Source organism: Gracilinanus agilis, chromosome 3 (genome assembly GCF_016433145.1).
Source record: "Gracilinanus agilis isolate LMUSP501 chromosome 3, AgileGrace, whole genome shotgun sequence".
Lineage (NCBI taxonomy): Eukaryota > Metazoa > Chordata > Mammalia > Didelphimorphia > Didelphidae > Gracilinanus > Gracilinanus agilis.
In genome coordinates this window covers 337,165,473-337,182,158 of record NC_058132.1, presented here as the reverse complement: position 1 = coordinate 337,182,158, position 16,686 = coordinate 337,165,473, and the positions used below count along the sequence as shown (strand labels likewise).

Genomic DNA, 16,686 nt, shown 5'->3' with positions numbered 1-16,686 from the left:
AGTTCCTTATAAATTTGAGAAATTAGATCTTTGTCAGAGGTGCTCTGCATATCTTGTGGTAATCAAAGATCAAAATGACAAGTCCCCATGGCTCCATGGCGGGCCTACAGCTTGAGGCCTACCCTGTGGTCTGCTGCCCCCAGTTTGGTTTGCTTGCTATGTACTAGAGTAGAATTGCTCTTTTCTAAACATTTTTGAAGTGTATGCCTGGCTCTGTTATTCCCTGTGAACAGTAATAAAAGCAACATTAAGATAAGTAAAAGCAAAATGTTGCTGGGGATGTTGTAGATGGGATTCCTGCCTTGGGCAGGAAGATGGATTCCATGGCCTCTAAAGCCTCTTCTGACTGCTGTCTGGGGCCTACAAAATCCACAGAATTTCTTCTCTAGTTATTTTGTTACTTCTAGTCATCAGTAGAAAGAAGAGATTATCTTCACCAGAATTAAAAAGAGAATAGCTTTTAGCATTCTGTTCTGATCTCAGGAAAATACTAAGAAAATACAAAGAAACTTCCTTAATTCTAGTCTTATAAATGCTTTTTATGTGTCAGGCTCTGTGCTAAATGCTGGATAAAAAAAAAAAAAAAAAAAAAGGCCAAAGATTCCAGGAGTTCACAGTCTAATGGGGAAGCCAACATGCAAGCAAATATGTACAAAGCAAGCTATACATAGGAGAGAGAGAAAAATGAACCGAGGAAGGCACTAAGGTTAAAGAGGTTTGAGAAAGGCTGCAGAAGGTGGGATTTTAGCAGAGACTTCAGGGAAGCCAGAAGGCAAGAGATGAGAAGGGAGAGTGTTTCAGGCATGGGAAAAGAGTAAGTAAAAATGGCCAGGGTTGGGAAATGGAGTGTAGGTTCAAGGAATAGCCAGGAGATCAGTCCAGGGAGGGGGTCAGATTGTGAAGGGCTTTAAAAGCCCAAAATAAGGGGCAGCTGGGTGGCTCAGTGGATTGAGAGCCAGGGCTAGAGATGGGAGGTCCTAGGTTTAAATCTGGCCTCAGACACTTCCTAGCTGTGTGACCCTGTGACCCACTTAACCCCCATTGCTTGCTGCTCTTCTGCCTTAGAACCAATATAGGATTCTAAGACAGAAGGTAAGGGTTTAAAAAAAAGCAAACCAAAATAAGATTTTATAATTGATCCTGGAGGAGTGAGGGAACCACTGGAGTTTATCAAATGAGATGAGGGTGGAAGGGAAATGAGAAATGATTTAAAAAAAACAAACATCCTAAAATTTCTACCCCCCAAATGATTGTGGTTTTCCTCAAAGTCATCACCTTGGGAATTATTCATTTTTTTTAACCTTTTCTTTCCATCTTAGAACCAATATTGGTTCTAAGGCAGAAGAGCAATAAGGACTAGGCAAGGGGGTTAAATGACCTTCCCAGAGTCACACAGCTAGGAAGTATCTGAGGCCAAATTTGACCCCAAGACCTCCTGCTCTGGGCCTGGCTCTCTAACCACCCAACCACTTAACTACTTCTGGGAACTATTCGCTTTTCAAAAATGATATTGTCAGGGGCTTATGAGAAAGAATCCTATCCACATCTAGAGAAAGAACAGTTGGAGAAGAAATGCAGAAGAAAACCTGTGATTTATCACTTGTTTATATGAGTATATGATTTGGGGTTTTGGTTTTAAAAGATTATTCCATTACAAAAATGAATAATGCGGAAATAGGTTTTGAGCAATAAGGCATGTATAAACCAGTGGAATTGTTTGTTAGCTCCCAGAATAGGGAGGGAGGAGGAGAGGGAGAGAACATGAATCATGTAACCATGGAGAAATATTTATTAAAAAAACTTATATTAAAAAAAGAAATTGTCCTTGTTCTAAACGTTTGGGTCATTCTTCCTTTGGAAGTGGCTTCACAGCATGCTGTGTACAGGACCATAAGGTCACCAATTGTGAGCTACAAGAGAGCTAGAAAGAATTCTAGTCCAACCTCTTCCTTTTATAGAGTTTTTAATCTGAGATCCAGATGAGCAAAGTGTCCCATGACCTAATGCCACACAGACAAGAATTTGAACTTAGGCTTTCTTGTGCCAAATCATGATTTGGAGGTAGAGTTGATTTTTGGAAGGAACCAAAATTCAGAATTAGACTTGATGAAAAAGATAGATGATCAAACTGCAGAATGATATTTTTAGTTTTTAAAGATGAAGTATAACTAGGATTTGGAGAGCGAAGTGGCACTGTGGAGAGAATACCAGGCCTGAAGACAGGAAGATCTGAGTTTCAAATGTGACCTCAGATACTTGCTAGCTGTGTGATCCTGGACAATTCACTTCACTCAGTTTGCCTCAGTTTCCTTATCTGTAAAATAAGCTAGAGAGGGAAATGGCAAACCACTTTAATATCTCTGCCAAGAAAACCTTTAATGGAGTCATGAAGAACTGGATACAACTGAAATGACTGAACAACAACAGCATAATGAGAATATAATGAGACTTTTTCTCATGTGACTCATAACTTGGCTCTGAAGACACTTGCTGAAAGGAGTTCAGAAATGTTTAAAATAATGTTGTCATAGTTATTATAAGTGCATGGACTGCCAACACGACTGCTATGAAGGATGACTCTCAGTTGGCTAAGTTATAGTATCTTTGTTAAGTCATTTTCGTTACTTTATAAATAACTATTTCTGCTATTTCTAATTTACAATTGATCACAAGATTTTAAATCAATATTCATTTTTTAAGGGTTATGTGCCAGTCATGAAAAACCCATATGGAAAGGTTATCTAAATTAATTTAATTTAAAATTAAAAAAAATTAATTTATTGAAAAAATGTTTGTTTTATTTGTCATTCAGTTTCATGGGTAGGGGTTGATCCCTTGGGTTGAACTCAACAAGCATTTTGCAAGCATTTTCTCCCAGCAAAGAACTGTGTTTGGTGCTTGGGACACAAAAGCAGACGGGACACTTTGCCAATTCTCTGGGAATGGATGCTCTCAGGAGGCTGGGAGAATAAACATTTATTCAAATACACTGTGCTATGGAGAATGAGACAAATGAGAAAGTCAGGCCAGTCAGAGTCTTCCCGGGAACTTGAGGACCAGGAAGAGTTGGATGACTTTGAAGCCTAGCCTGGGGGATGAACAAAGGTAGCGGGAGAGAGGGACGATAGTGGTAATAATAAGTAGTAGTAATAAATACTAATAAGTGGTAGTAATAAGTACTAATAGTAAGTAGTAGTAGTGGTGGTGGTAGTAGTAAGTAGTAGTAAGAGAAGTAGGTAGTAGCAGTAGGTGGTAGTAGGTAGTTGTAGTAGATAGTAGTATTAATAGTAGTAGTAGTAGTAGTAGTAGTAGTAGTAGTAGTAGTAGTAGTAGTAGTAGTAGTAGTAGTAGTAGTAGGTGGTGGTAGTAGTAAGAAGTAGTAAGAGAAATAGGTAGTAGCAGTAGGTGGTAGTAGGTAGTTGTAGTAGTAGATAGTAGTAGTAATAGTAGTAGTAGTAGTAGGTGATGGTAGTAGTAAGAAATAGTAAGAGAAATAGGTAGTAGCAGTAGGTGATAGTAGGTAGTTGTAGTAGAAGTAGTAGTAGTAGTAGTAGTAGGTGGTGGTAGTAGTAAGAAGTAGTAAGAGAAATAGGTAGTAGCAGTAGGTGGTAGTAGGTAGCAGTAGTAGTAGTAGTAAAAAGTAGTAATAGCAGTAGTAAACAGTTAGCAGTAGTAGTAATAGGTAGTAGCAGTAATAGAAGGTGGTAGTAATAGTAGTAGATGAGAGTAGTAGTTGTTAGTGGTAGTAGTAAGTAGTAGTAGTAGGTAGGAGAAGTAAGTAGGTAGTAGTAAGTAGCAACTACTACAACTAATGCTACTACTACTAGAACTACTACTGCTACCACTTACAACTACTACTACCACCTACAATTACTAACTCCTGTTGTTTACTACTACTACTGGCTACAGAGGACAGAGAGAGGCTGTAAGGGTTGAGGAGTGATTGGGTGGGGTTTTAAATGAAAAATATCAAAACAGGGGCCTGTGGTGTGGTCTAAAATGCTTTGACATCTGATTCGTGTGTGTCTTTGCAGTTAAGAGAGTTTGAACAGGTGATCATAGAAGATCGCCTGGAGAAGGAGAAGACCCGGAAGAAGATCGAGCAGGATGCCCTGGAACTGAAGAGCATTATAAAGGTAGAAAGAGAACCTTTGTTCACATGTGTACTAATGGCCTTTATTTTTTTTATTTTTTTTAAAATTTTAAACCCTTAACTTCTGTGTATTGGCCGAGGCGCTGAGTGATAGGACTATTAGCTGGGGCTCAGAGGGCCCATGAGGAAGGGCCGTGGGCTCCCGAGTGCCCCAACTCCAAATGAGGGTGGGTGGAAGGGGAAATCTCCAAATCTGATTCATGACCAAGATCTCCCCCAAAGGTAAATTAAAAAGTTCTATTAGAAAATGTATATAATTAATATACAACATATTAGACATAAGACAGCAGTTTATTTCTTCCACCACAGAAAGAATCCTTTGCTTAGGATGTAAAAGATTCAGAGATGCATCCAATAAGTTTAAAAAAAAAACACCCCACAAAACACTCATTTAGCCCACTTACACTCATCCTCCTCCTCAGGAAAGGTGAAGAGGCCCAATGGTGCTGGACAGATATTTGGGAGACTTCACCTTCTCTTCACATCTGCTGATGGCAGGAAGGGGATGGGAGGGGGGCTGACTCAAACAGGCACCCTTTTAGCTCTGGTTTGATGTTGGAACAAAAAAGAAGCACTTGTAGGCCATTCAGCAGTTTACAAAAAGAATTTCACTCCACCACAGTATTTGAAGGCTATTTGGTGAGGACTGGTTGTTGTGACCCTTGGGGCACACCAGGCTCTTCTCTCTTCCGTGATCTCCCAGAATCTTCGCTTCTTTCCCAGAATCCAGCCCATCTTCGCTGCTTCCATGGCACCATCGTCACCCTGAGTGAGGGCACCGGGGCCCTTAGCCTGGGTAGATTTCAGGGTCCCTCCCCATACCTGCCAGGCTCTATGTGGAAACAATGTTTGGTCTCCAGGGTCCTGGGGGAGGAGGGTTTCCTTGCTCTCAGCACATTCTTCACCTTTTGGAAGGGCCCAGACCCCATGGGGGGCCTTTGGGTATCCTTAGGGTGACCAGGAAGCCAGAGGCTACCTCAGTACCGTCTAGGGAGACATCTCTTAAGCCTTGGCTAATCTCGTCCTGGGGACACCTTTGTCATCGCTTAGGGAAAGGAACCTAACCTATACTTGTGGGGGGTGGGTGAAGCTGTACCCTGGCCTGTCGTACCTGCACTGTCCAAGCAGCTCCCAACATAAAGGTCTCTGGCCAGCCAGGACATGGCTTTGGTTTTCCTCAGAGCTGATTAACTCCAGGATGACCCGTGCGGTCATCTTCTCCAAAAAGCCCTTGTCCCTCAGATGGGTGACATCTGATTTTGGAGCTCTGGAATTCTTGACTCATGGAGGCTCCTTCCGAGACTGGAAATATCCATTTTGCAAGATTACTGCTTCCTGACTATACTGCAAGAAGAAAGCAGCAAACAGAAGAAGGCACCAGAGATCTCGGTTCACCTAGAAAGCATCCAAATTCCCTCTACCACGAACTTGTAGCCAGGATTGTGGATTGTGTGGGGCAGAGAGAAATCTCTATACTCTACCTGCAGGAAGCCAGAAAAGTAGGAGAGGGGTCCCAAAGGGAAGAGCCCCCAAGAAGCAGAAACTTTCTTCTTGACCTACTTATGGACCACAGAATAGATGGCATCTCCTTGGCCAGTCGGCAGTTATCTTCCACATGTCACTTTCCTCCTCAGGGCTTCGGTCTGGGGGTGTTGTGTCAGCCTGGCCACACAAAGCACACGTCCCTCAGCAAAGGGGCCATCCCACTACTGAGAGCAAACATTGCCCATAAGAAGATGGTGATTTGCCACAGAGGAGGAGATACAGAATAAGGATGTGTGGTGAATGACATTGAAACTCAGTACTATTTTCCTCCACATTCCAACCCCTTTCACCATAATCATTTTGGAAAAGGGCAAATTGAAGAAAGGAAGCCACTGTGGAGGGGAAAAGGCAGTGATTACAGGCTATAGTGAAAGATAACTATAGAAGAGGTTTGTGGCATTGGCTGCCTTGGATAATCTTTGCTGATTTCTACCTTACAATTTCTTAGCACTTCAAAAACATTTAATGTGTACTGTTAAAACTAGTGCTGAATTCACTAGTTTTCCTGGATGAGGCATCGACTTCAAAAGATTTTGGCACATTTTTCATCATGAGATTAATCTTTTATTACATTGGATATTAAGTGTATTTTTGACAAATAGTTCATTTTTCCAAGTCCAGTCTTGATCATAGCCTATAGATTATCTTATCTTTTTTGTAAAACCCTTATCTTTTATCTTAGAATTAATACTAAGTATCGGCTTCAAGGCAGAAGAGCAGTAAGGGCTAGGCAATTGGAATTGAGTGACTTGCTCAAGGTCGCACAGCTAGGGAGTGTCTGAATCCAGATTGGAACCCATGTCCTCCTGACTCCAAGCCTGGCACTCAACCCACTGAACCACCTAGCTGCCCTGAATTCATAGATTTTTAAAAAAAAACAATCTTTTATTTCTTTTATTACATGTCAAAACATTTTTTTCATATTCACTTAAAAAAATTTTAGTTCCAAATTCTCCTTCCTTCCTATCCTCCTTCTCTCACTCCTCCTCCCCCTTCCACCTCTCTGAGACAGTAAGCAATCTGATATAGATTTTACATGTGTGATCATGTAAAACATTTTACCATATTAGGCCCACATCATTCCATTTGTGGAAGACATCTCAAGCAAAAAAAAAAAAAAAGAAGAAAAAAGAAAGTGAAATATAGTATGTTTCAGGCTGAATTCAGACTCAATCAGTTTTTTCTCGGAGAGTGGATGGTACTTCTCATCATAAGCCTCTGGGATTGTCTGGGATTGCTGAGAACAAGCTTAGTTGTTCATCAAAAAATATTGCTGTCAGGGGCAGCTTGGTAGCTCAGTGGATTGAGAGTCAGAACTAGAGACAGGAGGTCCTAGGTTCAAATCTGACCTCAGACACTTCCCAGCTGTGTGACCCTGGGCAAATCACTTGACCCCCATTGCCCACCTTTACCACTCTTCCACCAAGGAGCCAATTCACAGAAGTTAAGGGTTTAAAAAAAATATTGCTGTCACTATATAATGTCCTTCTGGTGCTGCTCACTTCACTCTGCATCAGTTCACGTATATCCTAATTATTTATAATTAAATAGCATTGAGGGAGCAGCCAAATGACTCAGCGGATAGAGAACCAGGCTTAGAGACAAGGTCCTGGGTTAAAATCTGGTTTCAGACACTTCCTAGATGCTATTATGGCAACAGGGATGGATACTGAAGGCATAAACCCAGAAGAGAATAACTTCAAAACATCTACAAGCAAAGTCTCAAAGAAAAACACAGTGTAGGTATCAATTTAGCTAGAATTCTTGGAAAAGATAAAAGTGCAGGTTTTTTAAATAGATTATATGTTATATATGTATATATATGTGTTATATAAATGAAATGAAAACACTAGAGAGAAAAATTAGAAAAGACATAAGAGCTAAGGAAGAAAGAATTGAAAAAGAAATGAATAAAACCTTGCCCAAACAACAAACTCCCTAAAAATTAGAACAGACTAAATAGAAACCAATGACTGTGAGACAAGAAAAAATATTAAAATAAATTCAAAAATCTGAAAAAAAGAAGAAAATGTAAAATATCTCAGAAATGGACTGGAAACAGTGAGAAAAAAAACACCACATTAAGGATCATTGAGTCACCTGAAAGCTATGACTAAAAACGGAGGTTAGACATGAGAAATCTTAAAAAGAAAACTACGCAAGTCTCTCAGAACCAGAGGACAAAGTGGAAATAGAAAGAATTCACCTGTCATCTGAAAGAAACTCAAAGCGAAAACTCCCAGGAACACCATAGCTAAAATCCAGAGCTTGTAGTTCAGAGGAGAACACGGCCAACAGCATCAGGAATGTGTTCTGCAGAGAGCAGGCTCAGGGCATCCAGCACAGAGTCTGGCCTGGTCATTCACTCTGTCTTCCTGGACAAGGGTAAGTGCAGGGAACATTCGTCACAAGAGGACATGGTGGGAGAGGGGCTGAAGTTTCCCACCTTCCCTTCCATTCTTTGCTCACTCTCCTCATTGGTAGTATTTGTACAAACCCTAAGTTTATTAGGGAAGGATGTTTTGTTATAATTCTTCTTACTTTGCTATTTGAGAAAATGTCTGGGGTCTGAACTTTTGTTCTTTTGGCTGACCACTGAAAAGCAAAGGCACTGGTGAGGGCTCCTGAGCTATAGCTGTGGGTGTGGGGACCCACAGAATACTTTGAATTTGGGGTAGTAGACTTCTGGAAAACCAGCATCGTGAGTTTGTGGTTTTTCATTAGTTTCAGTTGTGTCTGACCCTTTGTGAGTCCATTTGGGATTTTCTTGGCAAAGACCCTGGAGTGGTTTGCTATTTCCTTCTCTAACTCATTTTACAAATGAGGAAACTGAGGCAAACAGGGTTAGGTGACTTGTCCAGGGTCACACAGCTAGTAAGTGGCTGAAGCCAGATTTGAACTCCAGATGAATCTTCCCGAGTCCAGACCCAGCCTTCTCTGCACTATGGCACCATCTAGCTGCCTTACCTGTGAGTTTAAGGTGGCTAGATAAGGGCTACACAGAATTTGGGTTATTGCCCAGTGGTGTAGTACCTATCTAAGTCTGGAACAGAGAACCTTTAAAGGCAGATGCCCCTCACCCAGGCTGCAGCAGCCCCTGTCTCAGCACAGCTTCATGAAGCACAAGGATTTGTGGAGCATGTTTTACATACCCCCAGGCTGCCATGGCTTTGTAGCCAAGATAAGAAAGCTAGTGGAAGAACAATTTTATCTTCTTATATTGGTGACTCTACTCCCTACCTTTTCCCTTTTTGTGTTTTATTTGATCCTAGAGGCTCAGTGGGCAGAACTCTATTTAGATCAGTGGAATTGAGGCTCTAAGACTCCCAGGGCCCCAGAGACCATGGGGTGACCCATTGGACTTTCCAAGACTAGCCACGTTCTTGGGCAGGACAGTGAAAAGTGACAGCCAGGGCAGCTGGGTAGCTCAGTGGATTGAGAATCAGGCCTAGAGACGGGAGGTCCTAGGTTCAAATCTGACCTCAGGCACTTCCCAGCTGTGTGACCCTGGGCAAGTCACTTGACCCCCATTGCCCACCCTTACCACTCTTCCACCTGGGAGCCAATACACAGAAGTTAAGGATTAAAAAACAACAACAAAAAACAACAAAAAACAACAACAACAAAAAGTGACAGCCAACTTGGGAAACAAATGGATCTGATCTTTGCAACCTTAGCTAGCCAGCCATTCTGGATTAAGGAGAGAGCAGGTTATAAAACATAATATATGTTTTATATGCTTCAAAGGGCAAAAGAAAAAAAAATATGGCCCCATCAAAGTTCTGAAAATCTGATCAGAAAATCCAAAGCTAAGTCACCGTATCTCCCCCCCTCTCCCCCCCAGCACAAGAGGGGATGCGTTCTCAAGCACAAGGGAGCATTCTATCCCCACCACACCCCTGGGGCATATCTTTTTAAACGGAGAATCGCTTTTCATTTTTCTGGTAATCATTCCTATTTGTAATAAGTGATGTTGCTGGCTGGGTACATCTCAGACATCCCCTCACCATCTCCTGTTCTCTCCTCCACTTTCTAGCTCCAGGCCTGGTGGAGAGGCACTATGATACGAAGAGAACTTGGCAATTTCAGGATGCCCAGGAGGGAAAAAGACGACAGCAAGGATGCAAAAGGCAAGGGAAATAAGCCTCCAAAGAAGAAAAAGTGATGGTGCTCTTCTTGGTTCTTGTTTTTCTTTTCTTCTTTTGGAGGGTTGGGAGGTAGAAAGAAGGAATTAAAAGGGGCAAAAACCATGGCAACTGGATGTTATTTCTTGCCTAAACAACCTCCCAGGGAGGGGAAGGACTTGACAGTGATCCTTGATGATTTCACATGTTCTTTTGAAATTAACTCCCGAAACAAAATTATTTTCAACCTGAGAGGTTAGGACAAAGTTGGGATTTCTTTATCAATTTAGTTCCTTATATAATCTGACCTTATATTGAGAAGGATCTTTTCTAGGAGTTCCAGGAAGATTCCTCTCTCTCTTGACACCAGTACATCTAGAACAATCTCTGTACCCATTTACAGCGAAACTGTTTCATGATGATGCACTAAAAGTACTGGAGTTAATTAACATTGTGTCTGTGTCTAACTTGATTCCAACTTCATCTTTGTGAAGAAAAATTCTTCCAGGAATTTAACTGAGCAGTCACGCAACAAGGATGAATTTAGGGGATACAGTCCCCAAATAGGAATATTTTGTCATCTTGTCTAATTGTGGATTTCAGTCTCTTTTGGTGAAGTCTCCCCTGCTCTCGTTCTCTTTCCCCAGAGGCTTCTTCCACAGAAGCCTGTCCCCTGGTCCCTCCTTCTCCTGTCTCTGCTCCCTGAACCTGTTCCTCCAAAAGGCTGATACCCCCTCATGAGCATTATCAAACTCTCTCCCTCTGTGCTCATGGGAACCGTCTCAGCAGTCTCCACTCTTGTCCTTCCTCGAGATGGGTGAGCACTGGCAGCAGGCATGTCTGGGGGGTGGGGAGGGGCATGCACCCCCAAAGAGCTGCCAGGGCTGTCTTCAGAGACCTCATGCTGAAGGTGAGTCTTCACATTGAGTCAGTCTGGTCTCTGCCCCCTTCACTGACTGATGGCTCATGGAAGACTCTGTCCTCTTGGTGGGACAGAAGTGGGCCACCTGGCATCGCCCCCAGGCAAATAAAGGAGATGGGTTTAAGGGTTTATAAAGTGCAGTTATGACAGTGTGTCCTGAGGGGGTCTGCAATTCTGAAAAACAGAGCAGATTATTTTGTGGTTGGGGAGGAAGCTGGGACCTGGTATAGCATAGTGAGTTGTCATTATTTTACACACAGAGTACTCTTTAGGTTAAAGCTTAGCCATTTTTTAAAAACCCTTACTTTCTCTCTTGGAATCAATACTGTATATTGGCTCTAAGGCAGAAGAGCAGTAAGGGCTGGGCAGTAGGGGTTAAGTGACTTGCCCAGGGTCACACAGCTAGGAAGTGTCTGAGGCCAACCTTGCCATTTTTTAACCCTAAACTTCTCTCATTCATGCCCCACCTTTAGGCTTCCTTTTTCTTTGCCACTGGTCCCAGTTCATTAAGACACCAATTATGCCTTACTCCTTCCCATCCATTCCACCTCCAGCCCCATCCTTAGCTGCCTTTCTAGAAAATCCTTAGTAGAAACCCAGAGAGAAGTTTGAAAATGGGCACTATCCTTTAGAAGCTTTGAGGCCTTTATCAAAATGGAGAATTTTCTGGCATTCAAGATACATGCAGTTATAAAATATAATAGCCAAATAAAATTTAATTGTAAAAATACTCCTATATGCACCCCCTGGCTTGTACCTCAGGTGGCTTGCTTCCGTTCTTTCCATAGAAGGGAGGCTAGTAAAGTACAGTGTTGGCAGGAAGGCAAAACAAAAGGCAAACATTTTATTTCTGCCTTTTGTTTTCAAATTACAGTAATTTCTGGATATATCCACCCTCCCTTGTAACAGAGAAAAAAAATTAAACCAACTGGCTCAGGGCTCATGTCTCACGATGGATGTAATATTCTGGAGTCTTCCACTTCTCTACTAAAAAGGAGGGGGAGTACTGGTTCTCCGAAATCTAAAGCAATAACATGTCACCACCCTTCTTCTAGTTAAGTCCTCTGGACACCCTGGGGAACTGTATCACCCCCAGGCTTGCTCCAGGGTGGCTTCAGGACACAGCCTCCCTCTGGCCTAAAGCACAGCGCCCCTTGCTGGTGCTGATCACAAGGTAGGCTTCTGGACGCCTACACACCACCACCAGGCAGGCAAGAGAAGTACCAAACCCTCAGGCCATCAGTGAGCCACACTGTCCCTCTGCCTAGACTCATTCCTCGCCTGTTAGCACACTCCCATCCCTTTGATGCCTCCTCATAAATACCCACGATGGAGTCTCTGATTCCTGGAAGGACAATTCCCTTTCCCTAACCAAAGTTGCTGCTTCTCGTTCTCATCTATTCCACTTGACTCAAGCCATTTCTCTGGTAGCTTCGGTTCTATGTTGGAAAGAAATGAAGCATGTGTCGGTCATTCCAGTCTTAAAAAAACTGGGTCACATTTCCTTAAAAGATACCCAATGAAAGCACAGCACTCGATAATGGGTGCTATGTGCCACTCGGGGTAGATGGAGGGCCTCGGGGGATCGGTGAGTGCTCCCGTTGGCATAAGGAGCCCATTGGGTAGAGAAAGTAGCCACTTGTCCTTAAGATAGGCGGAATCCCAACAAAATGTGGCATCAGGACTGCCATGTCCAAGTTGGCAGTGGGCCAATTCCATTTTGCCATTATTTTAAGGGCATCAATCTGTTCAGTTCAGCAGACAGCGGATATCTCTAAAAAGTCCTCAACTCTGAGTTGGAGGAGTATCAGCAAAATTCCCCAAAGGAGGAACAAGCCTTTGATCTTCCAGCTCTGTTCTCCCAAATGGCGCCAGGCCATTTGTCACTCCCCAGGAATCCGTTTATATGAAGTTAGGCCAAGCATTTATTAAGCACCTGTTATGTGAAAGACACTGCACCAAGGGATGAGGATACAAAGAGGAGAAAAAAGACTTCCTGCCCTCAAGAGGCTCACAATCTAATGGGGGAGGTCTATGTACAAACAAGGGCAAGTGGGAGCTAATCAACAGAGGGAAGGCAATAAGTTAAAGAAGAAGAAGAAAAGGTTCTTGCAAAAGATGGGATTTTAGTGGAGATGGGAAGGAAGCCAGGAGATGGAGATGAGAGAGAATTCTGGGTAGGAGGGACAGCCAGTGAAAATGCACAGCCAGGGTATGGAGTGTTGGGTTCAAGATACAGCAGGGAAGCCAAATCCACTGGGAAGGGAATAAGTTGTAAGAAGACTGGAAAGGTTATAAAGAACTTTAAAAGCCAAATGGAAGGTTTTGTTTTATTCTAAACCCTCACCTTTCACCTTAGAATCAATACTGTTTATTGGTTCCAAGGTGGAAGACTTGTAAGGGCTAGGCAATGGGGGCTAGGTGACTTGCCCAGGGTCACACAGCCATAAAGTGTCTGAGGCCAGATCTGACCCCGGGACCTCCTGTCTTTAGGCATGATGCTCTATCCATTGAGCTCCCTAGCTGACCCCAGAAGGCTTTATTTTTGCTCCTGGAGGCAACAGAGAGCCACTGGAGTTTATTGAATAGAAGAGGAACATGATTAGACCTGAGTTTTAGAAATATCATTTGATTGCTGAGTGAGGTATAGACTTGAGTGGAGAGGGACTTGAGGTAGGGAGGTCAACCAGAAGGCTATTGCAACAGTCCAGGCCTGAGGTAATGGTGGCAGTGCCCGAAGAGAAAGAGGGTATTAATGCAGGAGATATTGAGAGAGTAGAATCAACAGGCCTTGGCAACAGATTGGACAGAGTTAAAAGTCAAAAGATGTGACCTAGGTTATAAGTCAGGGTGCCTGGGACGATTGTAGTGCCTTTGACAATCATAGGAAAGTTAGGAAGAGGGAAGAGTTTGGGGGAAAAGAAAAAAAATTCAGGTCTGGACATACTGAGGTTAAGATGTCTACAGAAGCTGCAGTTTGAGATGTTCCATCCGCAGAGGGAGATGAGAGATCAGAGGTCAGGAGAGAGGTTAATGCTGGATATTCTGGGAATCATCCATCTGCATAGAGAGGATAATTGAATCCATGGAATCTGATGTGTATAGCAAGCAAAATAGAGGGAGAAAAGAAAAAGGTCCAAGACATGATCTTCAGGAGATACCCGTGCTTGGCAGCTTTGATCTGGATGAAGATACAGCAAAGAAGTCTAAAAGGTAATGGTCAGAGAAGACAATCCGGGCACTTTAGCAGATCAGGAAAACCCAGAGGGAACAGACACTCGAGGAGAAGAGGATAATGAACAGTTAACGGCTGTAGATCATGGATGAAAACTGAGAAAAGACCCTTGGATTTGGTAACTTGGGAGAGAACATTTTCTGAAGAATGGTAAAGTCAAAAGCTAGACTGCAGAGTTAAGAGATTGAGAGGAAAGAAAGTGGAGGCACCAGTTGTCAGTGGCCTTCTTGAGGAGTTTAGCCATGAAAGGGAGGAAAGATATAGGGTACCTTGGACTCCATGGAGAAATGGGATCAGAGAAAGAGACTGTTAAATAGCCCACTTTGGCTCTTTCAGGACTGTAGCCCATTGTAGGCTCCACTCCAAAGAGGTGGATTTGTGGGTAATCAGTAACTGGGGGTCATCAGGCTATCCAAATAGGAAATGTGGGTTCTCCAAAAACCAGAGGGGATGGTTTCAGAAAACTTGGGAAGCCTTATATCAACCTGATGCAAAACTAAGAGAGTAGAACTAGAGCAATCTATACAGTATAGCAATTTTATAAATGAAAAACCTTTGGAAAACTTTTTCAGAGTTAGGAGGACTTTATTGAATGATGTTTCATTTTTATAGTTTTTGCTGTGGGGATAGAAAATCTGACAACACAATGACTCAGCCTAATTCCAAAGGACTCAGGATGTAAAATGCTACCCACCCCCAGATTGAGATGAGTACACTGATGAACTCAAAGAACAGATGGAAGCGTTTCTGCCTTCCTTCCCTCCTTCTTTTTGGTTGTGCCTAATACAAGAATTTGTTTTGTAGGAATATATATATATGTGTGTGTGTATATATATATATATATATATACATATGTGTGTATGTATGTATGTATAACACTGCCACTTAGTAGATTTTCACCTATCCGGGGATCTCTGTAACTTAACTCCCAGGATAGGTGAGGGCTCACTGTATTTCTATCTGATGGCAGCAGAGGAAGAAGGGTTTATATATTTTCCTCTCCTGTTTTCATGGATTGTGGACTGAAGAAAGATTTGTAATAACATTCTCTGCTTTGTCTTCAAAGAGAAGCCACAAATCAATTCATTCCGTAAGTCAAGAGTATTTAAGAAAAAGATTGAGACTGTAGTCATATTTCTTTAGACTAGAGTAAGGGGTTCCAGTGGGTATTATGTGAGAGACTATAGTGAGAGTTGTGTTGTTGAATAGCTATTGTTTAATGTTTAATAACTGATTCTCCAGGAAAATAAATCTATATGCTTTTAGATTGAATTAANGAGAGAGAGAGAGAGAGAGAGAGAGAGAGAGAGAGAAAGACACACAGAGAGAAACAGAAAGGGTGACAGAGAGGGAGAGAAGAGGGAGAGAAAAAGTCTGGCTGATTGGAAGCTAAAGGGCTCGGGCTGGGCAGTCAATCCTTACCCTAGTCTCCCTTATTATTCCTTTGTCTAGTTACCTTCCCCTATTTTTCTGTTACATGCTCAAGTAAATCCTGATCTCTCTTCCACTCTTTCCCTTCAACTCAATATCCTAGCTTTTAATTTGCAATTCCCTAAAAAGAATTTTCATTCATTTTCTTCATTATTTCTCTTTCAATTTCAGACTTGCATTCATTTAATCCTTTTTAAGTTTCTGTATTCTCCATGGAATTGAAGTTTCCAAGGTACCCGTTTTTAAAATTCAGCTTGCTTGCTTGCTTGCTCATTCATTCATTCATTCATTCATTCATCCATTCATTTATTTAGTTGAGACTATTTTTCCATGGTTACATGATTCAGGTTCTTTCCCTCCCCTCCTCCCTCCCCCCTCCTGTAGCCAATGAGCAATTCCACTGGGTTTTACATGTGTCATTGATCAAGGTACCTATTTTGAGTTCCTTCTTTTAAACAGCTTCCTTGTAGATCTTGACCACGACGTTACAGACATATTCCTTCAACATTTCTTACTTTTTTTTTTTAATTTGAAAGAGAATATTCTTCTCTGTACAGTTGAAAATGGCAATGCACAAAACCCCAAGAGGCTATGGTCCTGGAGTTCCTCCCACAGGGAATGCTGGGGAGAAAACAGCTGAAGAAAACAAACCGCGATCAGCTCGAAAGACAAGAGGTTGTTCTAAAAGAACCCACTGGAATGAAGCCAATGAGCAGAACAGCTTTGCTGAATCAGATGAAGAGTGTAATTGTGGCGTTTTGTGTGGGCTTCCCTTCAGTGACCCTGGGGGCCTGCTAGAGCCACACCTGGCCTGAGCTATGTGTCCTGCTGGTCAGGCTTGAAGTTAGTCACACAGCAGAGCCACATGGTCCAACGCCAGGAGAAGTCTTTTCAGTATCATTTACCAAAGCTTCTCCAGGAGGTAGCTGGGTGGCTCAGGCTTGGAGAGAGAAAGTCCTGGGTGCAAATATGACCACACACGCTTCCTAGCTGGGTGACCCTGGGTAAGTCCCTTAACTCCCACTGCCTAGCCTGAACAACTCTCCTGCCCTGGAACCAATACTTCGTGTTCGTTTTCCACTCCACTTCCACTGGTTATTTTAGTTGGAGGGTGAAAAAGTAATTCAAACACATGACCTTTCTCCAAAGTCTGTCAGATTGGAAGCAAGTGAGACAGAGTTGAGCAATACAATAAAGCTTTATTGTGGGAAGGGAGGGGAGAGTGAAGGGGGAGCCCACAACCTTCGGGATGGCTAGGGGCCTCTACCTGGGAGGA

At 42.5% G+C, this 16,686-nt stretch overlaps 1 protein-coding gene across 1 annotated transcript in view; it reads left to right on the top strand.

Annotated features, from left to right (window-relative positions):
• IQCG (IQ motif containing G) overlaps nucleotides 1-10,238 on the top strand; it is a 55,011-nt gene extending 44,773 nt beyond the window's left edge. The window contains exons 9-10 of the mRNA XM_044666726.1: nucleotides 4,035-4,136; nucleotides 9,735-10,238. Of these exons, the coding sequence (XP_044522661.1) occupies nucleotides 4,035-4,136; nucleotides 9,735-9,863 (231 nt within the window). The 3' untranslated portion in view covers nucleotides 9,864-10,238. The remainder of the gene's footprint in view (nucleotides 1-4,034; nucleotides 4,137-9,734) is intronic.
• The last annotated feature ends 6,448 nt before the right edge of the window (nucleotides 10,239-16,686 follow it).